This window comes from Caloenas nicobarica, chromosome 27 (genome assembly GCF_036013445.1).
Source record: "Caloenas nicobarica isolate bCalNic1 chromosome 27, bCalNic1.hap1, whole genome shotgun sequence".
Classification (NCBI taxonomy): domain Eukaryota; kingdom Metazoa; phylum Chordata; class Aves; order Columbiformes; family Columbidae; genus Caloenas; species Caloenas nicobarica.
In genome coordinates, this window is record NC_088271.1 from 3495364 (window position 1) to 3519238 (window position 23875).

Below are 23875 nucleotides of genomic sequence, written 5' to 3' on the forward strand. Positions count from 1 at the left end.
TTTGGTTTTTTTTTTTTTTAAACGAACTCAGAGGCACTAAAATAGCTGCACGTTCCAAATCAAAACGCATTTTGTACTGTCTGAACGTGGGATTTTTTGTAATGAACAAAGCGCGCAGCGTGCTCAGAATGCCATCTGCTGGCAGAACTGGCCATGGAGGGCAGGGAGAAAAATACACCACCTAGTAGTTTGTTGCAATCTCAAGTCAGCCAAGATATCAGATACAAATACCAGGAGTAAAATTACCTCTTTTCTCCAAGGGGGAAGTGCTCCTGACGCACCTTGAGGAACAGCTGCCTAATCAGGGAGCGATTAAATAATGCATCAATGAGGTGAGAGTTCTGCACAATGAAATATTGTGAGCTGGCAGTTTGGGTTAAGGCTGGAGCAGAGGAGACACACTTAAGCTTTTGAGAAAAAGAAGAGTTGCCCAGCTTATTGCAAAAACAAGACTGCAGAGAATATTGAAACACTGGGTGGTTAGGGACAGGGAAAACTCCAGGGAATGCAGCTGTGAAGCCACATAGAGCTAAAAACACAGAGGAGATGCTTTACTGCTTATTTGAATGATGCAAATTGTCTTTGTAAAGTACTTTATATCAGGCACTTAACTGTACCATAGCGGCAGACCATCACATTTGCATTTTTCCATATTAGGCAGAGAACAGAAGCCACCAAGACGAGAAAGATTTAGCAGCTGCTCTAAGAACAAAACTTAGTACAGAAAAAAAAAGTTACTCCCTGAACAAGAGCTAGTGCCAGAATAACATCACATTGCTGGTCCGGTGTAGCACAAAGGAATGAAGAGGTGGGGTTTTTTTAATTTTCTGAAACAGAAGGTGCTAACAACTACACTGATTCTGTGGTGCATAGGCGAATTTTGCAGAAAACAAGAGAAAAGCAAAGATTTTGTCAGCAGCTGGTAAACAAATCAGAAATACGAATACTTTCAGCTTTTATGAAGTTCAGTTCCACTCATCCCAAGCTGATACTCCAACACCTGAGGGTCCTGTAAGAGCAGAGGCTACAACAACAAGTGAGCAACTTGCAACTGGTTCCAAGAGGTTTCTGCTCTTTATTACTTCCTGGACAAGCACGGCTGATGCCCCATCATCAAAACAGAGTCAAATTGCAACAAAATATGAGAAAAAACACTGTTGTGGTCCACGAGATACAGCCTTCAAAAGGAAAACAGGCATTAAGAGTCACATTTTACAGGCAAGTAATTAAAGCAGTTTGAAGAACAGAGTCATCAGAAAGCGTCAACCAGTTACAGCTTTAGTATAAAAATGTTTAGTCCAGTCATGAGCTTAATTGTTCAAATGAAAACGAGCAGTGGAAGCAAAATCTTGAACAAGATGGTTTAATTTGTTTCAACATCGAGGTTTTTGGGCGACAATACAGTAACCTTACTGCAGAATACACGTCCACACCTCTTGTCTGCTGAGATCAGTCCGTCCTGTAACATTACAGCAGCTGCATCTCGGGGGAACTGAGTTAATTTTTTGCTAATCGTGTCCAGTGTATACACAGATATGTCTCCTTATATAGTCTACAAGGATTTAATGGGGACAAGGACTGAAATATCTTGTCAATCTCGTGGGAGAGCGCAAGACTCTTAATGGTGTGGAGAACCTTACACACACTGTATTTATTAAATCACATTTCTGGACACATATATTTAGATTTTTGACGGTTTAAGTGTAGCATGTCAGGAGTACTAAACTCAAACCAAAACATTCTAAAAATTGTTTAAAGAAAATACTGATAACTGTCAAAATATTCCTGAAAAATCAAAATATGTACACCCATGCCAATCTTAGCTTCTCAGAAAAATAAAATGAAACTGCACGTAAAAAAAAATAATACCTTTAAGTATAACATTCTGAACTGTTATCCATTCTGCCAGGAAATCATAATAATAGTTGTTTACAAATGGAGAAGACTGAGAAAGCAAGCACCCCTCTTAGGGCAAATAAAGTTCAACAATTCTAGAGAACTATAGCAAAAAAAGGGAAATATTTGCCCTAAATGAACACAAAGGCAAGCTGGAAGAAAGATGGCAACTGTATTTGTACCGGCTTCTTCGTAAGCAACAAGCAGTTTTCAGGAAGAGGTCATGGTATATTACCGTTATCTGGAAAAAATACTAATTAAAAGAGCCAATCTTCCTACCAAATTTCATCGCCTCCAAAATTGTTTTGGCCTTTTAAACAAACAAACAAACAAACAAAAATTTCTACAGTTTTGAACTTGTTTTACGAATAGAAACTTGGGTGGAAACTCTTCAGTCTGCGTTTCGCCTCACTCAAACCAGCAATCGTCACGCTGTGATCTCTTCTGAGTTAACTTGTCTCTAACGCACCCAGAGTTTTGTTTCCAAACCCTCCACTTGAAGTTGTTCTGTCACATCAATCAGTTTGAAACCACGCAAACCAAGCAAACAGTATTTTCGGACTTCAGATAGTTTTAACCTCATACTCTGTGAGTTTTTATAAGCTAAGAGAGCTTTGAATGAGTTAAGGCACCAACATGCCCCGAAAAAAAAAATAAATACCTTGGGCTAAATACAACTAAGTTTTCAGCAGTCATTTAATTGCACAATTGTCTCCCTAATTTGTAGCATAACGCTGCCAATGTCTTCAGAGATCCTAAATCACCAGAAACTTTGCGAATGTAACGGACAAGGCATTGACAAGACATTCTCAAGGTTCATTCTGTATTCCTGGCTCCTCAAGGTAACCGCTACTCTTAACGTAATTAGCATTTAGCAGCAAGATCAGCATGTTCTAAGAATGAAATAAATATTCACACAATCAATACTAATGGTTCAAATGCTCAACACATTATTGAAAAGAGTAATTTTCCCATCTTTCTCTTGCCAATCCCAAGATTGCAGAAACGAGACCCTTGGCAACAACATTCACAGCTCTCGGTACCACAGAAGTGTCTGCAAATTCTAGGCCTGAAGTTTTGTCGTCTGTGGCGCTTGCGAGATGTTTTACTGTGTTCGAAGCTGGTAGTCTGTAAAGGAACAAAAAAAAAAAAAACAAACCCAAGTTTCAGTAAGTTGTCTCACTAAATGTAGTAAAGCAGATCAGCAAATAGGGATGAAGCAATATAAAATAAACCCAGATCTTTGTATGGAACTGCCATGAAAATGAGCTCTAAAGTGATTAAGAGAATTGCACGCAGCTTTTACTTGCAAATGATCTAGTATGTTTTAGCAGATAGTGTCTTCTACGTCTTGGCATAACCATATGTGTGAACAATTTCTTTTAAAATTTATATTCCCCAAATCTCACCAAATCCCAGTTTAATTACAAAATACTTGACCAGCATTACTGAGCTGTTCCAGAGTGTGTTTCATTAAGACACTAAAAGAGGCGACTGGAAAAAGCAGCAGACCTTCATCTAACATGTATCTAAAGCGCATAGTTTAATACTGAAGAATATGAGCAAACTGCCTTTGTGCGTGTTTCAATTTGTAGGTGTTTGCTGGAGAAAGAAAATATGCAAGTTGGAGATGTCTGAAGTTTATTTATTGCTTTCCATTTACCTCCATTCTGGGTAATGTAACGAACCCACGGGAGAGCCTGGTAGCCACTCTTCTCAATGATCTTTAAGTAGCGAACCTGCAAAGAAAGATACGTGAAGGAATGAAGTCTGCCGTGTCAGCCAAGCAGCGTTTAGGAAAAAAAAAAAAAAAATGGAGGGGTCAAAAATATATTTAATGGATAATATTGAACAGGAATCGTCAAGAGGATGAGAAAAATATGTGTGTTAAGCCAGTATTTCTATTTTCAGCTACTAACCTGGATTCCTGAAGTGGTGAAATACGGAATCTCAAACTTTACACTAATGGGAGGTTTTCCTTCCTTATCTTCAGCTTCAACGCTTGGAAGTCCAAAGTGAGCTCTCATCAGGTATTCTTTTCCACCCTACGCAAGAGAGACAGATTTTTGTTTTCTTGAAACAAAACATTAAAAACCTTGCAACAATACAAGTGGTTTTCTTAATGTCAAATTGCTGAACTCCGCTATTTGTTTCAGCTCTTATCTAGGGCTTAAAAGCAAGCACTTGTTTTTATTTTATTTTTTCTTTTAAAGATGCAAAACAAATCAGGACAAGCCTGAGGTATAACTCATTTTCTCCCAGCCTCATAGCAAAGGGGAAAAAAAAAAAAAAGCATTAATTTTTGTGGTGCTGCTGATCATTCTGCTGAAATGGTGACCACACCATCGGCATTTGGAAGAGCTCAAGCTCATGGAACCACCCAAGAAGCACAATCTGAAAAACTAAAACAGCTGCTGCTAAAATCTAGGCCAAGGGATTACACCATCCACAGCCAGTGCTCAAAAATCTGCTCTCTACCCTAGTTCTGAAGAAGGATTGCAGTTAAACAAAAAATACAAACAGTATCTGAAACATCGATTAGCAAGTTATGAGCCTTAATCTAAGGAAAAAGAGGAAGAGGCTGGTACTACATGTCTGACACCACTAGAATTCGATTTAGGCAGAGTCTGAACGCTCATAAAGTATTAACTTTTAATAATTATTATGCTATTAAGCGGCAAGAGTAAAAATACCACTTACTGGAAAAGATTTAATGGACCAGACAATTTCACTGTTCTCTGGAACCCATTTGACACTTCCAACAGTGGTTTTAAACTTTGGCGAGTCCGCATCATTTGGAACTGGAATGTGAATCTCCACGTTGTTGGCAGTTGATCTCCGCTTAAATTGACTTTTTGCCTAAAGAAAAATCAGAAAAGTCTCTCAATATTTCCATTATGTGAGCTCAGAGAGTTGTGAGACACACAATTCCCCTCCACCCTGGTCTACCTACTGAGAAACAGGACTGTAACACCGAGATCCAAAATAAAGTCCCACAGAAGTACTAAATACTTGTACAAAAATGCACATACTGCTGGTTAAGCTTTAAAAACAAATGAAAGAGAAGACTAAAATGAACCACTATAATTTTCTGACCTTGATCATGTACTCGATGCGGCTGTGGGAATGTTTTTCAATCACAGATTCAATCCAGATCAGTGGTTTTACCTGGCGGGGGAAAACACTTTAATAGCTGGAGGTTTTACTTCGATAGAATCATGAAAATGTTGCTACACTCAAAATGTGAACCCCACAGAAAAAACCCAGCAAGTCTATGCTGTTCAAAATGGTAAATGAGTTGTGTTTTTATTTAAAAACTCAATTATACAAATGAGCGAACACTGATATACCAACATCCAAGTGTTACAGAATTCTAGGCTTAAGAAGGTGTCTCAGCCTAATCCCTAATAACAAACACTTGCATTCCAGAATATTTGATGATTTATCACACTCAGGACTAAACTATGACAAGCCCTAAAAATAACTCTAATCCAAACTACCACCCTTAAAATAAGAAATGAATCCTACGCTTTCCATTTGCTGTCCCCTGTCACAGTTGCATATTATAGACCTTCTCTATGTTGAATTTTCCCTTCTCTGAAAATAAAGCTGCCCTTATCACTGTGCCTAACACACTCTAAGAAAATTAAATGCCACAAATTCTGCTGTTGTCAAGCACAAAGAATTGCTACACTGCCATTTCATCATGTAGTTAGCTTAAAAAAAACAACAACAACAAAAAAATCACACAGGAACGGTTATTTCCGAATGAGTTTCAATAGTAGTTGGCAAGACAGAGACTTATTGCCAAGTTATTTCAAAACTGATTCTTACTTCCTCCAAAAAGAGCGACCACAAAGCTTTGCTATTAATGCTTGACTTGAAAACTACGATGCTGCCCATACTTTAAGAAATAAAAAATTAAGAGAAAGCCATTAGCAATTTTGCCTACAATTTAAAACATTATCATATAAAAAAATGGAGACTTACGTGGGTATTAAGACGATATGACATGAGCTCAAACTCCCCATCAGGCGGAATGAAAGAAATTGTCCTGTCGTTTTCAAAGCGAGAGAGACGAACACACTGGTGAAACTTTACATCTTCCAGTTCTACTGATTTACTTTTGCCACCTAGCAGAAAACACACATTTCAAGGGGCTACACGAATGAAGACCAGCGTTTCATCAGAGCAAAGCAGCTGGCTGCTGACATCCCTCCCTTTTAGCCAGCACCTTCTTTAGCTTGCAGGGGGTTTTCAGGACTCCAGAAATCCCAATGAAAAAGAGATGAAGCTGAGATGCTTGCTGTGCGTTATCACGATATTCCACCTTTGCTTGGTATCGTCACGCAAAAGCTAATGTGCTTTTCTATGCCGATAAAGGGAGTATTTCTATCATCTTAGAAAAAATCTTTTCAGCTGAAGCTCAAGCATCCCAAAACCTAAGACTTCAGGTAACACCTTTCGGGATTTCCGCGATATCACCGCAATACTCACGGCCTGTGTTATCAAAGAGAACTTTGTCGTTCAAACCGAGGCGCAGCTCTGGCATTCCCGAGAGAAAGACTCGCATTTTAATGGATCCCACTATCTCACTCCGTAATACGTTTCCGTTGGCACTGACCTGAAAAAAAGACATGAGAAGGCAAGATTGCTCTGATGTGATACGTCACGACATCAAACGATACTCCCACCCCATCCCCAAGTTTTCTTGGATGTCCTTGTCCTGAGCAATTAATTCAGGAGAGCAGAATTAGGTCAGGAAGGTGATGCGCACAGATGGAGGAGGAAAGGACATGTCAGAAATTAGGAATACATCCAAGTAAAGAATTATTTGTCTACGGGATGCCCCCATGGGCATTCAGTCTTAACAGTCAGACTGAGTTTGTATCGGACCCTTGCAGGTTTTCAGACAATAAGCCCTTTTCAACACTTATTACCATTCGCACTAGAAGATCCAGGTACTCACCAGCAGGTTAACAGACTCTATAACATCCAAGAACACTTCATTTTTCCTGTATTTTATCCCTTCTGATCTCCACGAAACAGCATTTGTAACGGTGGCAGGCGGACGGGGAGCTCCAGTTTCAAGTTTGTGACCTTCCTGAGTGATGTACCTTTACAGCATGAATAAATGAAAATTATAGTTTGCAACTTCTTTGCCTTTAATACTTTTCACATCAGCAATAAATAGAAGTTTGACACTACAGAGCTACGCTTTATCAAGCATTTGGTTTTTATAACTACACCAAGCCAAAACATTTGTTTGCATGTAGAACACTCAAAACTTTCCAAGGAGTTTGTCACTGTAAGTGATGAGATTTGATACTTACTCTTGTAAAATTTTACTATCAGTGGTTTGCGGATAACCAAAATCCATAAGCTCATCTAACAACTCATAAATAATAACAAAATTATCCCTAATGCTCTCTTCTTCCAACTCCTTGAAATATTCAGAAAAAACCTGAAACAAAATGACAGGAGGGAGGGGAAGAAGGAGGACATGAACAGAGGAACAACAGCACATTCCACATGTATTCTTGCATCTAAAATAATTTTTTAGAAAGCCCCAAACCCCGCAATTCACAAACAGCATTCTGTTCACAAGATTCGCCTCAAGAAACTCATCTCAATTAAAAGAGAGCTACAGAATCCTAGAAACAACTCTGAGCATTATGAAAAATATTTATTCCAGGGCAAATATTTTTCATGCCAGGAACAGATGAGCCAAACATAGAATCTATGTGATACGCCACTACTCATGCATCAAGTTCACAATTTTCCTCTTTGTTCTCAGGTCTTGTGCAACTACTTACAGGATTGTGTCACATCCTTTGCCTACTCAGCTAAAAAATATCAATTCCATTATTAGCGGTTAAGAAGAGAGTTCTAGAAAATAATCAAATATAAAGTAAAAATGCTATTACCATGGAGTTCTTTAAAAATGCAAAAGCTCTATGCAATTCTATTGAGATCAGATTTAGATAGAATTGAAAAGAAGATGGAGGTTACATTTGAAATTTCTTACTTACCTGAACTACTTTATATAAAAATGAAAACACCAGTGATACACAAGCATTTTTCTTAGAAGTTGCAACAACTGATAAAGGATGTTCAGGAATTTACATTCAAAGTCAGCATTGGAAAAAAAAAAAAGTTTACTAAGTGCATTTTTAAAAGCCTTTAGGCAACTAGTGGTGGTCAAAAAATTAAGAGTTAATTAATTAACTTACTGTATTTCTGGCCTAAAGAGACATGAAGAGAAACATTCAGGAAATAATTTATTAGGGTAAAATTAATGTAAACACTTCACCCGTTCTCTAGTTTTGCATTTAGACACAAACGTTGGAGATAAACCAGCAGCGCTTGTCATACACAAGCTCTCTACAGTATAAAGGATACGATATAAGTTGTTATGTTTAATCCACATAAAACGAACTCCCCCGTGTGCTAGAATAGGAGAGAGCGTCCCCTCTTCTTCCTTTTCCATAAGGATCGGCATAAAATGCTCCACCTCTGACATGTCCACATCTCCACGGTAATTCCGACAGATGAGAACCTAGAGAGAGCAACAAAACAGTTATATTTTTATCTTTCATGAGATGACGTTACCGTGCAAGACCAACACACGAGAAATTCGGAAGAGCCCTTCAAGTAACTACAAAAGTCACCGAGCGTCACTCCAGCCCCAGTGAACACAACAAACACAAATCCCGGTGCCAAACCACCTGCTGATTAGAACGCAGAGCCTAAGATTTCATTGCAAAGTCGCGCATTAATATTTTCCAGAGTTATTGTTCACCTCTTGCTGCACACGCCTTAATAACGTTTTTAAGACGGGAAACCACGCAAGTCCTCTGAGACAACCTACCCCCAATTACGGCAGCGGTTAATTACCCCGGGGGGATGCCCACGGGCCCTGTCGCCACCTCCGCTTCCAGCAGCCGCCTCCCCCAGCGGCTGGAACGGCGAACAGGCGACACAGGCCACCCTGTCACCGCGGGGCGGGGAGCGGGAAAGCGGCTCCGCAGCCCCAAGGGGGAACCCGCCGGCCCGGGGCCTCTCATGGAGCGGGGCGCGCCCGACCCCCCTGAGCAGCCCGGGCCGAGGGAGGCCCCTCCGCTCCGGTCCCGCAGAGCCCCACCCCGGGCCTCACCTTCCCCTTGAGGTCCAGCACGTAGACGGCGCTGGCCGACATCGCGCCTCCCGCCCGGGCCGCCGTGTCTCCCGGCCGCAGACACCCCTCACTTCCGCTTCCCCCGCCGGCACTTCCGGCAGGAAGCGACGAAACGAGACCCGGCTGCTGGGGCGGAGGAGGGATACGCGCAGGGCTCCGCCGCGGAAGTGGAGGAACGGGACAACTCACTCACGTTAAATAGTCCCGGGGTATTTTTTTCCCGCTGGGCGCTAAGGGTGGGGGAAGTGGGAGCCCTAGGCACACTCTGAGCCCAACCAGTGACAGTAGAGGGAGAATATTTGGGTTTAGAAACAATATTCGGGTCTAGAAGGCACATCAGCATCATAAATATCAAGGTATGTGTCATCTCTCAAAGGGAGAGAGAAATGTAAAGGTGGGAAAGGCACTTCAAAAATTCCACATGCAAACGGTTTTGTCAGTGCACTGCCCCTGATTTTATAGGCAAGTCAGCACCAAAAGAAAAGGATGAAAGCAGCATTTTAATAAATTCCATCAAAGCTACAAATGACAGCAGACCTCCTCTGAAAGAACTCTAGATAGAAAGAAATCATACAAATCCCACAGCTTACAACAGAAGCTTACGGTATATGAGACCGTCAGGCTTTTCATTTCCAAAAATAACAATTAATGTCAAACAAATAAAGGAACATTTTCCAGCTGGCTCACAGCAATCAATTTTGGCCTTGATCTCATTTTAAGCACTAAAAATATAGCCCTCTGCACCTATATAAATCAGAGCTTATCAGCCAGGAAGAGACTTTGCGGAATATTTGGTTTTAAAAAACAAAACAATGAAATGAGACAGTACAAAGTCATAAACGTTCAGAAGATATATTAAATATTCAGTATGGGGAATACACAGATTTACACGCCAGCCCTGTCCAAGACAAACAAAACACGACTCGGGATCCACAGCCTCGAAAAGCGGCCCGTTCACTTGGTCCAGCTGACTTTGGGAATGTCGTAATGCTCAGTCAGAGTATCCAAGTGCCTGTTGAAGTCCTAGGGGTGAGAAAGAGACAGCAAACATTTAATATTTGGTGCTGCCATCACCACCATTGAACCGCCAGACCCCCTGCCTCCCCTCTTCTGTGTTTCACAAAAGCGAAACGGTTCCTCCAGCCCAACAATCCTGATAAACGCGTGCTGGCATAAGGAAATGGGGATAATTTGCCTCACCTCCACTCGCTGCTTATGGGTTTTTGACGCTTTCTTCAGGATCCGCTCCATTTGCTGGAGGAAAAACACAAGAGGCCGGTTACTCCCAGGGTTTTTAAATCCCAGAGGCGGTTTAGCCCACGCAGGGCAGCCTTACCCGCTTCTCCTGCATCTTCTCGTAGGCCACCTGCGCCGGGGTCCGCTTGTCCAGCCCGCGCTTCTTCTCCTCCTCCTGCTTCTTGCTGCTCACGATCTGCTCCAGCATCTGCGCCTTCTCCTTCGCCTTCTTCTTCTTCCTGCGGGCGGAGAAGGGTCAGCGCCCAGCGCCGGCTGCGCCCCCAGGCCCCCAGGGCCCTCCCGCTGTGTGTATGTGTGTGTACATGTGTATATACGTGTCCTCTCACCGCTTGCCGGCCCCCAGGGCTCCCCCGCTGCCCTTCAGCCGCAGCGGCCCCCGCTGCACCGCCTCGTAGTCCGCCATGCCACTTCCGCCAAGCCACTTCCGCCCCGCCGCGGGCGCCCCCTTCCGGCGGCGGCCGGGGACATCCGGCGGCGCGCGCGGCGGCGTTGCCGTGGCAACCGCTCGTGCCCCTCCCTCCCTCCGTGAGGAGAAGAAACCGCTTCCCGCCGAAACTTCTCTGACAGGAAAAGTCGAAAAATCCGGGAAAAAAAACCAGCCCCAGCCCTCCCCACGAACGTTTTTTCAAGCCGAGGAGAACAATTCTGGGCGATTTGTGCTTATTCGAAGGCGCACCGAGGGGGTGAGGCCGGCAGAGTTTGCACCACGCCCAGCCGGGCGGTAGGAAAGACCAAGAAATGAAGGGTTTGCAGCCTGCCCATGATCAAGAAATAGGACACCCTGCCACATGCTGTGGTTGTGCGGTCAGTTACTCCTTCTACCCTTATTTTTCAGATTTCATACAGCCTGTAACACCACATTTCAGTTCACATGTGTAAACTATATAGTCACAGTGTAAAGGCCACGTATATATCAGTATATACGTATCGTGGCACACTAATAATCATTCACTAGTGGTAATGTGTATTAGCAGATAATGCAGACTAAAGGGAGTGAGTGGACTTCATAGATAGGACCTCCTGTACAAAAAAACCCACATTAGCATTAGTGAACAACGTATTTTATAGGGAAAAGCAAGAAGGAAAGGATAAGGGTTTACCATCACTGTTACAAATTTCTAGCATTTGGTGTTAATTTTTAAAGAAGAAAGACATTACTAACATGTTTCAGGTAATTTACCATATCTGAAGGAGTGAAAAAGTCCGATCTGTAAGGGCTACCTGTTCTCAAAGACACAAACAAGCAGCCATGAGTTGTTTGGTAAATCCTGTAACCTGAGTCTTTGTTGTGCACACAGGAGCCAGGTGAGTGACGCTGGGTAAGAGCCTCAAGCAGCCACACTAAAGATTTGATGAAATGCTCCTGTTATGATACTTCGCAGCCTGTGGAACAGGGCAGCTGGTTACTTGATCCCCTGCTACACCTGAACCTCATTGTCGCAGCTTTTAATAACTGAATGAATATCCAGACTGCCTATAAAGGTGCCTTTGGGGAAAGAATGTTGAGACGGGAATCAGCAGTCAGAGGTAGAAATGGGCAACAAACAGACCATTTTCACCCAGGCGCAACTAGATGCTTATCAGGTACAAAACCCCCTCAATTGCTGTGTGGGTAGAACATAGAATAATGGCAAAGGTTTTTTTTTTTAAACAATTTCTTTTAAAAAATATTAAGTAGGAGTATTAAATTACAGCAAAGATTTTAGTAACATGGTTTGATTCTTACATCAAGAAGTAGGGTTATAAAATACTCCTAATTATATGCTAGAAAGAGTGAGCTTTAATGCTTGACCACATACAATATAACCTCATTTAAGTCACTGTATGGGAAAAGTTCGGGCTAATGAATCCTAAAAAACTGTCGTTACATGTTATGTCTTTTCTTATTTCATAGGACTGCACGTTCTTTACAAGGAAAGAAATTCTGAGGTGAGTCTTGTATATGCATTTTGTGGGTAAAGGACAGAGATTGCTATAAAGACAGGTTACATATAGGGTGAGGTACTTAAAAAATAACTTTAAAATGGATTTACACAAATTTTAAGCAATCCCTTTGGACAATCTGAGCATTTTCATTGCTTTTTTAAATGTACAAACCCTATGTTATCTATCCTAAACTGGGCTAGAGTTCTAAATTTTCTATTGTTTCTTCAGAACCTTGATCTCTGTGTATGAATTCTATATACAGGATAAAATATGAATGGTTCTGTAATAATTATCTAAAGCTGTCTGCCTTTCCATGTAGTAAATAGAGGCCAGAACCATACCTGTATCATGAATAAAACATTTATTATTGATAAGGATCTCTTTTAAAATTCTGCCCTATTGTTTTGTACATAACAACTGTGAATGGGATCCTTCTCTAGCACAAGAAATAAAGCAAATAGGATGCTGAAAAAGTGGTGAATACGTCCAAATTTTTTACGCATCTTCTGTCTCTTGGACCTGAGTTCTGTGGAAAAATAGGAAGATGCCTGGGGTGGATAAAAACCCAGTAGATCTGGTCCTAGATCTCTCTTTTCCTGCCCATGGCTTTAGACATTCAGGGTTTTATTCTGACATTTAAACTGAATCTTCTCATGGTCTAGTTGAAATCTATTCTTTTTGGTCCCGTTCATTGTGGAGGTGGAAAACAGGTGTCTGTGTGTTTGGAAACTGCTTGGGTGGACCTGCAGGTTGAAGGGCTTGTACCTTGTTATTACAAATATATAAATCAGAACTACACTACACGTGTAAATACAATTGCTGGCAATGTAGAAGTAAATGTGAAACTTTTGTAAAAATCCGTTTGCAGATACACAGTATCTAGTAGTTTGGCTGCCTGATGCAAGTGAGTATTTCCATCTATTTGTTCTGTAAGCATGAAGGCTTTTTATTTTTCACCAGTTTCACTCTGGCATTCTTTTTAATACTGTCTCTTCCACCAACAACCACAGACCATACTACATGTTATTTAGTGACTGATATCATCCATCTGGTAAAAGATGCAAAATATGAAGAATGATCTGGAAAAGGCAAACGCATTATTCTCAGTGGTCTAAATAACTTGTTCCCTAAACAAGCTTTTCTTTCTATTTCAGACTCTTTGACAGATACCGAGACCTGGCCCCACAGCTGGTGCCACTTGACTACACTGATAAACCAGCCGTGACACTTCCCTACGAGCTCATTGGCAGCATGCCCGAGCTGAAGGTACAGAGCAAGGAACACAACTAGAATCAAGTGACACGTTTCACTTTAATCTCCTCTTTTTAAATAATTTATCCCATACTAATTGCTGGGAGACTGAAATACAAATAACATTTGGCTATTGAAGTCTTTTCTGGAAGCTTCTGGTGATTCCCTGAAAACAGCCTGAAATTGCGGCTGTGCCTCTCTCTGATGTGTTAGACAAGAACATAATAGCAGAAAGGGGAGTATTTGCCAAAAAGGGGATACAACAAAAATAATCTCGCTCTAATTGTGCCTTATCGGTACTGAAATAAAGCCAGTAAAGATGAGTTTCCCTCGCCCATGTGTTCTGTGTCCCAGGACAACCCATTCCGACAGCGCATTGCAGAGGTTTTCTCCGAGAATGGGGACGGCAACATGACCTTAGATGATTTCTTGGACATGTTTTCAGTGCTGAGTGAAATGGCTCCCAGAGACTTGAAAGCTTATTATGCTTTTAAAATTTATGGTGAGTGAGATGCATAAAAAGTGAACTTTGGGGAAATCCTGCAGCTTCATGTAGGGATGCAAAACACTCATTTTACTACTGTAATGATTTCTAGTTGGGTATGTTTGTAACACAGCCTTTTCATTGCATTTGAATGCCTGTTCTCTCTCCTAGAAACTTCTGGTCGTCTTTATCCTTTCCTCTCTACTCTTTTCTTGCTTATTTAGGATTTACTACAAAATTTACAACCTGAAATTATCTGCAGTTTTCCAGAGCTGATAAGAAATGCTTCTGTTTCAGGGATTTGGCTGCCTGTAAATCTGCAGGGGGAGGTGTGGGCAGGGAAGCACACTTCCTGTGTTTTTTTTCCAAGGACAAATAGAGAGAGATATTTTTTTTTTCTTTACAGTACGATTTTCAGTTACTTTATAATCAACTAAAGCCAAACAATATCAGAAAAACCCCCCTTTTTTGCATGCGTGTGTGTGATTTAAACTGTATTGGATTCAGCAAAGATGTTAAAAAAGTGAACTCGCTCTCACCAAAACTGAACAGTTCATTCTCTTCCTTTAACTTCATACTACTTCTGGTGTTTAGTTCAGTAGTACTGATTTGCTAGAATGATGTAATTGTGGCTAGACTATGTTTAGGCATTAAACTATTTACTTTTATTACTCTTATGTAAGATAAGGAGAAGTTAATCCAGGATTTTTGTTACCGAATTTTTATACAAGCAACATAGGTAACTGCAGGACTTCATGTCTGATTTGAAAGTTCTACTTACATAAATATATTATGGCCCGGGAACCGAAGCCTTCCTATGAGGTCTTTGTCACTCAACCATGTAAAATGCTGACTTTTGTCACCTTGAATTAATTTTGTTTCCTTTGACAGATTTTAACAATGATGATTACATATGCAAATCAGATCTAGAGAAAACTGTTAACAAATTAACCCGCAATGAACTGACTCCGGAAGAAGTTAACCTCGTGTGTGACAAGGTGATTTACGAAGCTGATGTGGACAACGACGGCAAGCTGTCTTTGGAAGACTTTCAGCATATGATAATACGAGCTCCAGATTTCCTTAGGTAATATTTTATTTTCTAACACAAAATTGCTCTTCGTGGTTTTTTTTTCTTTTTTTGTCAGAAGTCTCTGAAACGTGTGTTTTACGTCTCCTCAACCCTTATAGATCATCACCCTTCTCTGACAGTTTCTAGCTGAGGTGCTTGCCTCCAAGACTGGGAAAACAGAAGCTTGAAACAGTGTGGAGCCTTCTTAATGTGCTTTTTGAACCTCTGATCTACTTTGTACATGACCAAAAAATCCTTGTAACTTAAAGTTAATATTAGCACTCAGGCTCCATTGATAAGTATATGAGATTAGTTCACTCAATATGTGACGTAGTCTTAATGTGGCTTCTGCTGCATGTCTTACACAAAGCAGCACTCAGATCTTGTTTATTTAACATACCTGTTCTTTGCAAAATAAAGGTTTCTAATTTATTGTACGGTCCCAGCATTAAGTGTAGTGAATCTCTTTGAACAGAGTGACATGTAATGATCATTACTTTCTTTTTTTTTAATAGCACATTTCACATTCGAATCTAAGGAAATGTGTAGACAGAACTGCTTCTTGAACCTCCAACAACTATTAACTTCACCTGAGCTTACTGTCCATGAGAGAGCAAAAGGAGAAGAGCTAAGATGACAATTTCTGGCAACGGAACTGGTCAGAGAACTCTCTCTTGTTTACCTCTTTAAAAGGAACCATTAATTAAGCTCTTCATCAAGATTTCCCTGTAATCTAAACAAAATGCCTATTTCCCCTGCCCCCTCAGCTAGAGCAAATCTCACCTAGACAGTGAGTTGGGAAATATATATTTTTTTAATTTCAGACACCACCAGGTAGTAAAGGAACTTGTATCAAATTTTAGCTTCTAAAAAAATAATGAGAAAATCATTTATGCAGTAAAAACCCATTGAAAATAGTTTGAAAAACATTACGGTTAATCAAAATTGCATAAGCAACTCCTCCGATCAGCTTTAACAGTCTTAACAAATGCTCCAGTGAACTGGAGCTTTCAATTTCTAAATTTATAATGAAAAGTCAACATAAAGGACAAGAGAGCCTATCCTGGGTTCCTGTCCCTCTTTCCTATTTTTAGAAATACCTTATTTTCCACACAAGAATCTACGTGCACAAACGATGAACAAGACTGACAAAATAAGTTTGTAAAAATCTCTTTTCATAAGAAGTTTATTTATGCAGTGCTCAAGGTCCTGTACAACAGAGTAAAAACATACATACTGTAATAAACAACAGTTTCGTTTTTAATACAAACATGAAAATCAATGAGAAGTGTTTAAGAAAGCAGTTGTAATGTGGGACGGGTGGCAGCCAAAAGTGGTCATTCTAAAAACACAATTTACAGTTATTTTTAAAAATATCAGGATGCATCAAGTTCCTTTCAAAACAAAGTCCTATGTCCCAGCTCACGCTGAACACAGAGCACATGATTCCTGCAGGAAGGCTGGAGGGAGCAGCCCCAAACTGGTCTTACCCACAGAAACAAAACTGCAACAATCAGGGAAAGAGATGGGCCAGAAAATAAGGCAGCCTGAAATAATCAAACTGCACCTTACCATTAACGTTCAATTGAACGGATCTTTATTTAATCTATGAATGAAGACAGAAGTTAGTCATTGTTCTTTCCCAACCCCTGTGAACTTCTAATAGAGATGGAGACCGTCCTGGACGGAGCTGTTCCTGCGTTTCCTGGGCATTTCTAGTTCAAGAGAATGAGAGCTCACAGCAGCTTTTGAGCACGATCGTCAGCCAAAGACACTGCCGCAAAAAAAACCCTTAGCAATTGTCAGCGAGCTGGTGAGCATCTCATGCAAAAGGAGAGACCAAATCATTTTCAGCAGCAGTAAAGAGATTTACAATAATCCATAGGATTTATAAATCTGAGGCTGAAAGTCTGATGCTGGCATAAAGCTCTGATGTCAAGGAATGTTGGATGTGCCGCTCAGCACAGGACCCATACGACCCAAGTGTGAACATGGCAAAGTGTTAAACCAGCAGGTCCACCATTTATCGACAGGTTTGCACCTGAAATATTGCAACCAGCCTCGGAGATCAGGTCAACCACAGGATTCTCTGATACTCATCAAAGTAAGGGAATTTGAGAACATGCTCAAAAATAGGTTTGTTTCTCTACAAACCAAGTGTTTGTCAATTACCTGAAATTTTAGTGGCATTTAGACACCCAGAATGTGTAGTAAGCACATAGTTTGTTTTTCAGATCTGCTTAAATTCCTCAGTTTTACAAATTTTGTATCAAATTTCAGATTTTTTCCTTCTTAGTTAAAGAAAGCTTTCATGTATATACACATTACTGTTATTTACACAGTACCTCTTCTGATCATTCCATTTTCCGTAACATTCATACTTCAAAAGCACAGTAATTTAATTATGTGATGGAAACATCAACTCCACATTGTACTTCTCCAAGATCTGATGTCCATATTTAGTGATACGTAGCCAAGTGTACACGCAACTGCAGCATATTTAACCTCTCTTACATCTGCATTTTATGTTTCATATTGCTTACGCTGATTTAATTTCTGTGTAGAGTCTGTATACCCTAGAAGTACAGTGATGACTGTAGTCACAGTAACTGTGTGAAACTTCCTGAGATCAGGCAATAATGGAGTCGTTCATTTTGTCAAAGGAAATCATGCTATAAATTACATACATAAACATGTGCAACAACCAGCAGAAGTTTAAACAAAAGGTATTCACGCACAAAGAGTCAGCTCTGAATGCAAAAAAGTAGCTTAAAGTATAGAATATGACGAGTGAAAAACACAATCCCATCCTTCAAGTTTTACCCACTTGTAAATGAATAATTTTTTTTTCTCAAGATGCGTTATCGATTTAGTTACTGTCAACGGGCACATCCAGTATCACAGTGGACAGCCCGTGATTTCAGTTTAGACCAACCACTTATTTTTCCAGTCGTTTTGAAAAATAAGTCTGGCTGCAACATCTCGCTGTATCGAAGCAGAAGGATGGAGGTGAGACAATCCACGTTTACTCCTCAGCCACTAACCAGATCTGGTTTGTGTAGGAAAACAGCGTTCATCACCTCCCCAATTCTGCCTCAAGAATTTTTTGAGGTGTACACAAAGTGTTCTTGTGAAACATCCTTATCTTGAGATAGAAGCATCGCCTGTCCAGCCTATAGCTCTGCATTAACTACATGTTGAAGCACATACTGACTAGAAGGCTCCTCAGTAGCTTAACAGAATTTTACTCTACAAATATACCTGTGTGTAATCTGCTATGGTACACGTTCACCAAGTCCTCACACTAAAAAGTCACAAGGAAATAAAAAAAACACCTCATAAGGTTCTGGTTAGAGGAAAGCTTTATGTATGATTATAACCATGAAGAGAGCTCACTGTAATCTGCTAGCTATTAAAAGAAAAAAATATATTATTAGCATATAAAATGCATTTTTATAAACCAGTAACTTATAAAGTAAAATTTCCTTTTTCCATTTTAGAAAAAGAGACAATATTCCTGTTCAGCCAATTGCATGCTGCAGATTTCTAAAGTTTAATTATGAATCCGACAGATCTTTAACTCCAGTAACATGAGCGCTACTCTGAGGCCAGAACGTAATACCACAAACTTGAAGGAATCAAAACTGGTGTGTAAATTCATTAACTTTAAAATCAGCTTTAATTTGACCCTTAAGTGCAGTTTTCAATGTAAACAAAACATGCTACCAGTTCCAGTGAGTCACAGGACACAGCCGATCCGTTCGTTTGAATTCAATAAACCCAATTCCAACCCTTGCCAGCAGACTCTGAAGCCGATGGCTCTGGCTCCTCGTGTCAGTGGAATTAAAAGTCAGGCTTGCAGCCTCAGAACAGAGAGCTTTACTTGGCCGTTACATTTTACACATCGGAATGTAATAGACTGTTTATAGGAATAAATACATGGAATATTTCCACTGAGGACTGAACATCATTTGCATTGATGCATGCTATCAACAGGTTTGTTGCTGCTTGAAATCCAAAGTGATCGATTCACAGCAGCGAGGCAAATCTCAGTTTAAAAAAAGTTTTTTTTCAGAAAGTGTTCATATGTGCAACATTTATTTGCATATGTGAGCAAGTGTGCATGAGAACACACGACTGGAAGCAGTGCAATCCATTTGCTTGTCACAATTTCGAACTAGCTACTACGTCACGACAGATCTGAAGCCATTCTCAGCTGGAGAAGGAAGAGCCACCCGTGGTAACGGTACAAATTTTGCGTCCCTACCTGAACCAGGGTCTGTTTCTCTAAGAACAGACGACGGATCATTCGCACGGGACTCCTTGTAGCTGTCACCTCCTGTTAAACGTCTCTAAACGTCTGGAGTATTTAATTAAGCCCAGTCAAGTCTAACATGGATAAAATAATTTCTGATGGTAAGGATCCATTCTATTTACAGCACACTTTGGTTTTTTAAAAAAATAGAGATTCCTTTAAACTTCAATTGTACTTGTGGATTGTCTAGAATAACGCAACTGAATAAGTAACAGGCAGATGAAGGATTTTCTCTGTAGGAGCGAAGAGGTGGAGCTGCAGAAAGTTTCCTTCTACCTTCCGAAAAGGTAAAGCCTGTTCTGCTCACCTAAGTGCATTTAGCTGATGTTTTGATGCACCTATAGCCATGGATATGCACATGCATCATGCACACGCACCTGTACTTTATTCGTATGGGCATTTCAGGTTCTTCTTTTGATCATAACTTAATCTTTCTAGTTTGGATACGTGACAGAAACGAACACAAAGATCGAAGCCTGTCAGCAAAGGTGCAATATCCCAGGTCACGTCTGAGCTGTACTCCCTCTGCTAGACAACACACGTGGCCAGTGGCAATCTGACAAAAATAAACTTGTTTCATCTCCAAAATTGAAGAGTCAGACAATTACTAAAATAAACAATTTCTTATTCAGATGGTCACGAAGTGACAAGGTATGTTGAGAACGCTAAGTCCACAGACAGAGGAACTCCCACTCGGAACAGGCACAGTCCAGTCCAGCTGAGCAGACGCTCAGGTTAAGGCCGTGTCCCTCACAGAAGAACACATCGGAAAAAGCTGCTTTTCTTTTGCTGGTCTGGTGTGATTTTAACTCCCTGGTTGCTGCCTTGCGGGCTATTGCCTTCCTGAAGACGCAAAGAATATTCAGTTATTTATTTATGCTTAACAGCTTCTAGCATTGTTGCAAGATCTGGCATCCACACTTCATCTACCCATTTTCTTGAATCAAACCTGCTGTTCACAAAAACCACGACTAAAATCACCAGGAGCCTTCAGCCATTGATCTGAACCTCCCACCAGCCACTACGAGAAGTCCGAGAGCTGCAGCTGCTACTCCCAGCTTCAACTAACATGCTCTGCCTGTTGTTCTTTCTAGAAACTCAAAAGACTGCTGAGATTAAAAAAAAAAAATTACAGGACGTGTTTGGCTCTTGCTGAAATACTGAGGGATTGTCAGTAAGACTCAGAACATCTCAGCTCTACGGGCCACATCTGGTACGTGCTCAGGAACATACAAGGAATCTTTGTGAGCTTCATTTCCTAACAAACTGACATCATACAGTTTCTTTGTTGTACAAGAGAAAAGCCAATAATTTCTCAGCATGCTTTTGCAAAAGTTATCAAAAACCTCATTAGTTCTTTACCTATTTTTAAACACACTAGCTTGAAGCCAACCCTGAAGTATGAAGTGGGCCTCCTATTTGTACGATTCCATTTTTCACACTGCAAGAGCAAGAAATACCATTAAACTGCTCTACCACTCACTTGGCTTTCAATAAAACAAATAAAAGGTAATTTTATTTAGAAAACCTCAGCCATTGCAACTAATTCCTGAAATGCAGAGACAATTGTATATAAGCCGCAGTCAGAGCTTGACAAAACTAAAAATCAATTTCTATCACCTTCAGTGCATCCCCCAAGAAAGAGACCACAATATATTTTTTATACACTGTGAAACCACTTGCTATTTGGCTTCTGGTTGGGTGTGTTTTCCTATTTAAATACCGCGTGGACCAAGTCATGGTTACTCACCAACTTCTTGTCCATTTTCGCTTTGATATCTCTCGCAAGAGTAAAAAATGCCTGTGACAAATAAAAGCGTTAAGTGTTACATGGTGCTCGAAGCACCAAATTAAATGATTTAGCAAAACGTGGGTCAGACAACATCTTCACGGAATATGCGGGTATGTCCTTGACAACCCATCTGAAGTATCTAAAAGCCGAGTTCTGCACCCAGCCAGGATGGGCAAGTGTTCTTACTGCTCCTTTGCACAAATAAGACAATAAATGTAAGAGAAAGGTTCCAGTACTTACATTCTCTATGTTTATATTCGCTTTTGCGCTGGTCTCCATAAATTTAATTCCGAAACTTGCAGCAAGCTGAATAAAAGCAGGTTTCGTGTTAGTTGGATAACTGTGGGAGCAGCGACAGATACAACCGAGCGCGTGACCTGCCCTGACACACAGAGCCGGGATCCACCCGAGTGGAACAGCTGGAAACCAGGAACTCCAGCTCACTCTTACCAGCATCTGCTCTTCCCGGGCTCTGTGCTGCTGGGTTACACCCAACACACATTTTAATCTGCTCCTCACTCTTTTCGTTTTTTTTTTTTTTTTATTTGCATAGATACCTGGTCAGTCTTGCAACACGTGCAGGGCGCAGAGGCACCTTCTCTACCTTGACTGACAACCTGACCCAGAACAGACAATCCCGTCTGCCTCGTCTCAGTGACTTTTGGCCAAACAGAGACATTTCCTCAATGTCAAACTCCAGCGCACTTTTCCTTTCCCTTGCTAAGAAAAAACGCAGGTCGTTGATTTGTACCCAACACATCCTGACCAGATAATCGACAAGAATCCTTAACCCAGACTCATCTTTTCATAGTTTTCCATAGTTCTGCTTAGAAATACCAGCGAGGTACCAAAGCAGCACATGGACAGTAACAAATGCAACTTTTATACTCTGAACAGTTAAAATATATTAAAGCGACAGCACTTACCTTCTCCCCTTGCTCTCTAGAAACTTGTCTTTTGTCATTTGCGTCGCATTTGTTCCCCAGGATCATTTTTTCGACGTCCGGAGAGGCGTGCTGGGACAGAAACAGACCAAAGGGATGTGGCCTTGGGTGTTTTTAGACAAATATTGTCAAAAAGATGAAGCACAGAACAAGTTCTAACAGGGAGATGCTGGTGCTGAGTACCCTTCAGCATGGGAATTCAAAAGAAATTCTGAAGCATTTAAGGTTCAACTACTTTTGGAAGAAGAAAGAGCATCTTTAGTACTCAGAGTATGTAAATAGAGAAATTACCTCTTCGATATTCCTGACCCAGTTCCGGATGTTTTCAAAAGATTTTTCGTTGGTGATGTCATAGACTAACATAATGCCCTGAAGATGAAGGAAGAGAAAGATTGTTTCAGCGAATATCAGTACAAGCAAGAGTTAAAGACTTGTCCTTAGCAGAAAGGCGCAGCTTAACAAAGACTATTTTTAAAACACTCGGCTCATAGTTCTACAGAACATTTAATCGCAGTTTGTGCCTTGCTAGATAAGCGGCGGGAGGGAGCTGCCCCGCGGCACACGGGAGCACAACCCACAACCGGGAATGTTTCGCGAGGCAGTTTCCGTATCGGGAACCGGACCGTTGTGTGTGTGTCTCGTTAAACCCGGCTGATCGGTTTAGGCTGAGCACGACCGCATGGCTCCTACCATCGCTCCTCTGTAGTAGGCGGTGGTGATGGTTCGAAATCGCTCCTGCCCGGCCGTGTCCCTGCAAGGAGAGAGCGCGGGGCTCAGCGGACACCCTGCTTGCCACCCGCGAGCCACAGCCAGCAAAATTGTAAATAATTTAATTTAAACCAGTCTGCAGATGCGCTAAAACTATATTTTAATTTCTAGGACACCATAAACTGCTGAAGAGCACAACTGGAGTAAAGCGTAACGCTACCATCAGCCCCCCGCGCCGCAGACACCCGGTTATCGCACATTAACTTGGGTAACTCGAGAAGAAAAGTCTCACCAGATCTGCAGTTTAATTCTCTTGCCATCCAGCTCTATGGTCCTAATTTTAAAATCAATACCTGCAAAGAGAAACAGCTCAATCGCTGCGAGATTTTGTTTCCAAATTAACACTTTCCCCTCTAATTCCAGTGCTCGGATTTCGGCGTTCCCAGAGCAGCCCCCGCAGCGCATCCTCAGCCCAGGAACCGCCGGCGGCCCCGCGGGCGCCGCTCCCGCCCCGCAGCGAAGCCAAGAGCGGCCGGAGCCGCCGCGGCCGCGGTGAGTGAGTCGGTAACAACCTTGTCCAGGCGGAGCCGGAGGCACCACCGAGCCCGGGCAGCCGCTTGGCCCCGAACCCGCGGCCCCAGCTCCTGCCAGGCCCGGAGCGCGGCCGCTCCGCGGGGCCGGCGCAGCCCCCGGCCGCCCCCTCACCGATGGTGGAGATGAAGGTGGCGTTGAACGCGTCCTCGGAGAAGCGGAAGAGCGCGCAGGTTTTCCCCACGCCCGAATCGCCGATCAGCAGCAGCTTGAACAGATAATCGTACGTCTTCGCCATGTTCGCGGGCACCGCCCCTGCGGCTGCGCCCGCCCCCCGCGCCGTCCCACAGGCCACGCCCGCTGTCCGTCACCGCTTGCCGCGGGCTGATTGGCTGAACGCGGCGCACGTCACCGCAGAGTCCGGCAGGAAGAGCGCGGAGCCGGCGCTCCATTGGCGGGCGGCGTCCGCCCGGGGAGTGAGCGGCGGCGCGATTGGCGGCTCGCCCCGCTGCGTCACTTCCT

At 41.9% G+C, this 23875-nt stretch overlaps 4 protein-coding genes across 5 annotated transcripts; 1 reads left to right on the forward strand and 3 right to left on the reverse strand.

The window, feature by feature from the left end:
* Window positions 1-1074: 1074 nt before the first annotated feature.
* AP1M1 (adaptor related protein complex 1 subunit mu 1) lies at window positions 1075-9156 on the reverse strand. The gene is made up of 12 exons (XM_065652406.1): window positions 9053-9156; window positions 8299-8455; window positions 7929-7996; window positions 7230-7360; window positions 6866-7013; window positions 6394-6520; window positions 5887-6029; window positions 4993-5064; window positions 4597-4755; window positions 3816-3941; window positions 3560-3635; window positions 1075-3024 (listed from the first exon to the last, which is right to left on the reverse strand). Exons 1-12 carry the CDS (start codon window positions 9092-9094, stop codon window positions 3002-3004), a joined length of 1272 nt encoding a protein of 423 aa, XP_065508478.1. The 5' UTR covers window positions 9095-9156; the 3' UTR covers window positions 1075-3001.
* A 753-nt stretch (window positions 9157-9909) lies between these two features.
* Window positions 9910-10756, reverse strand: FAM32A (family with sequence similarity 32 member A). The gene is made up of 4 exons (XM_065652664.1): window positions 10657-10756; window positions 10410-10548; window positions 10274-10327; window positions 9910-10096 (listed from the first exon to the last, which is right to left on the reverse strand). The coding sequence occupies exons 1-4, from the start codon at window positions 10731-10733 to the stop codon at window positions 10028-10030; spliced, it is 339 nt and encodes a 112-aa protein (XP_065508736.1). The 5' UTR covers window positions 10734-10756; the 3' UTR covers window positions 9910-10027.
* A 1107-nt stretch (window positions 10757-11863) lies between these two features.
* CIB3 (calcium and integrin binding family member 3) lies at window positions 11864-15600 on the forward strand. Of its 2 annotated transcripts, XM_065652772.1 has the most exons (6): window positions 11864-11914; window positions 12225-12259; window positions 13411-13522; window positions 13862-14009; window positions 14883-15078; window positions 15579-15600. In XM_065652772.1, the coding sequence occupies exons 1-6, from the start codon at window positions 11864-11866 to the stop codon at window positions 15598-15600; spliced, it is 564 nt and encodes a 187-aa protein (XP_065508844.1). The 2 variants fall into 2 exon arrangements, with proteins under 2 accessions (XP_065508844.1, XP_065508845.1); XM_065652773.1 differs by lacking the exons at window positions 12225-12259; window positions 13411-13522.
* A 653-nt stretch (window positions 15601-16253) lies between these two features.
* Window positions 16254-23655, reverse strand: RAB8A (RAB8A, member RAS oncogene family). Its single transcript, XM_065652771.1, has 8 exons — window positions 23528-23655; window positions 23115-23175; window positions 22805-22865; window positions 22406-22483; window positions 22097-22186; window positions 21411-21476; window positions 21129-21179; window positions 16254-20221 (listed from the first exon to the last, which is right to left on the reverse strand). Exons 1-8 carry the CDS (start codon window positions 23649-23651, stop codon window positions 20129-20131), a joined length of 624 nt encoding a protein of 207 aa, XP_065508843.1. The 5' UTR covers window positions 23652-23655; the 3' UTR covers window positions 16254-20128.
* Between the last annotated feature and the right edge of the window lie 220 nt (window positions 23656-23875).

What these genes read in the sequence shown, in the direction of transcription:
- AP1M1 (XM_065652406.1), bottom strand. Translation starts at nt 9,094, where the DNA reads ATGTCGGCCAGCGCCGTCTACGTGCTGGACCTCAAGGGGAAG. An exon ending in TCACCACTTCAGGAATCCAG is followed by an intron (nt 3,636 to 3,815) that starts GTTAGTAGCTGA and finishes CTTTCTTTGCAG; the next exon opens with GTTCGCTACTTAAAGATCAT. An exon ending in TTACATTACCCAGAATGGAG is followed by an intron (nt 3,025 to 3,559) that starts GTAAATGGAAAG and finishes GTTCCTTTACAG; the next exon opens with ACTACCAGCTTCGAACACAG.
- FAM32A (XM_065652664.1), bottom strand. Translation starts at nt 10,733, where the DNA reads ATGGCGGACTACGAGGCGGTGCAGCGGGGGCCGCTGCGGCTGAAGGGC. An exon ending in GCCCTGGGGGCCGGCAAGCG is followed by an intron (nt 10,549 to 10,656) that starts GTGAGAGGACAC and finishes CTCCGCCCGCAG; the next exon opens with GAAGAAGAAGAAGGCGAAGG. An exon ending in CCCATAAGCAGCGAGTGGAG is followed by an intron (nt 10,097 to 10,273) that starts GTGAGGCAAATT and finishes TCTCACCCCTAG; the next exon opens with GACTTCAACAGGCACTTGGA.
- CIB3 (XM_065652772.1), top strand. Translation starts at nt 11,864, where the DNA reads ATGGGCAACAAACAGACCATTTTCACCCAGGCGCAACTAGATGCTTAT. An exon ending in CGCAACTAGATGCTTATCAG is followed by an intron (nt 11,915 to 12,224) that starts GTACAAAACCCC and finishes CTTATTTCATAG; the next exon opens with GACTGCACGTTCTTTACAAG. An exon ending in GCAGCATGCCCGAGCTGAAG is followed by an intron (nt 13,523 to 13,861) that starts GTACAGAGCAAG and finishes TCTGTGTCCCAG; the next exon opens with GACAACCCATTCCGACAGCG.
- RAB8A (XM_065652771.1), bottom strand. Translation starts at nt 23,651, where the DNA reads ATGGCGAAGACGTACGATTATCTGTTCAAGCTGCTGCTGATCGGCGAT. An exon ending in CCTACTACAGAGGAGCGATG is followed by an intron (nt 22,484 to 22,804) that starts GTAGGAGCCATG and finishes CTTCATCTTCAG; the next exon opens with GGCATTATGTTAGTCTATGA. An exon ending in CGAAAATGGACAAGAAGTTG is followed by an intron (nt 20,222 to 21,128) that starts GTGAGTAACCAT and finishes TTGCGTCTTCAG; the next exon opens with GAAGGCAATAGCCCGCAAGG.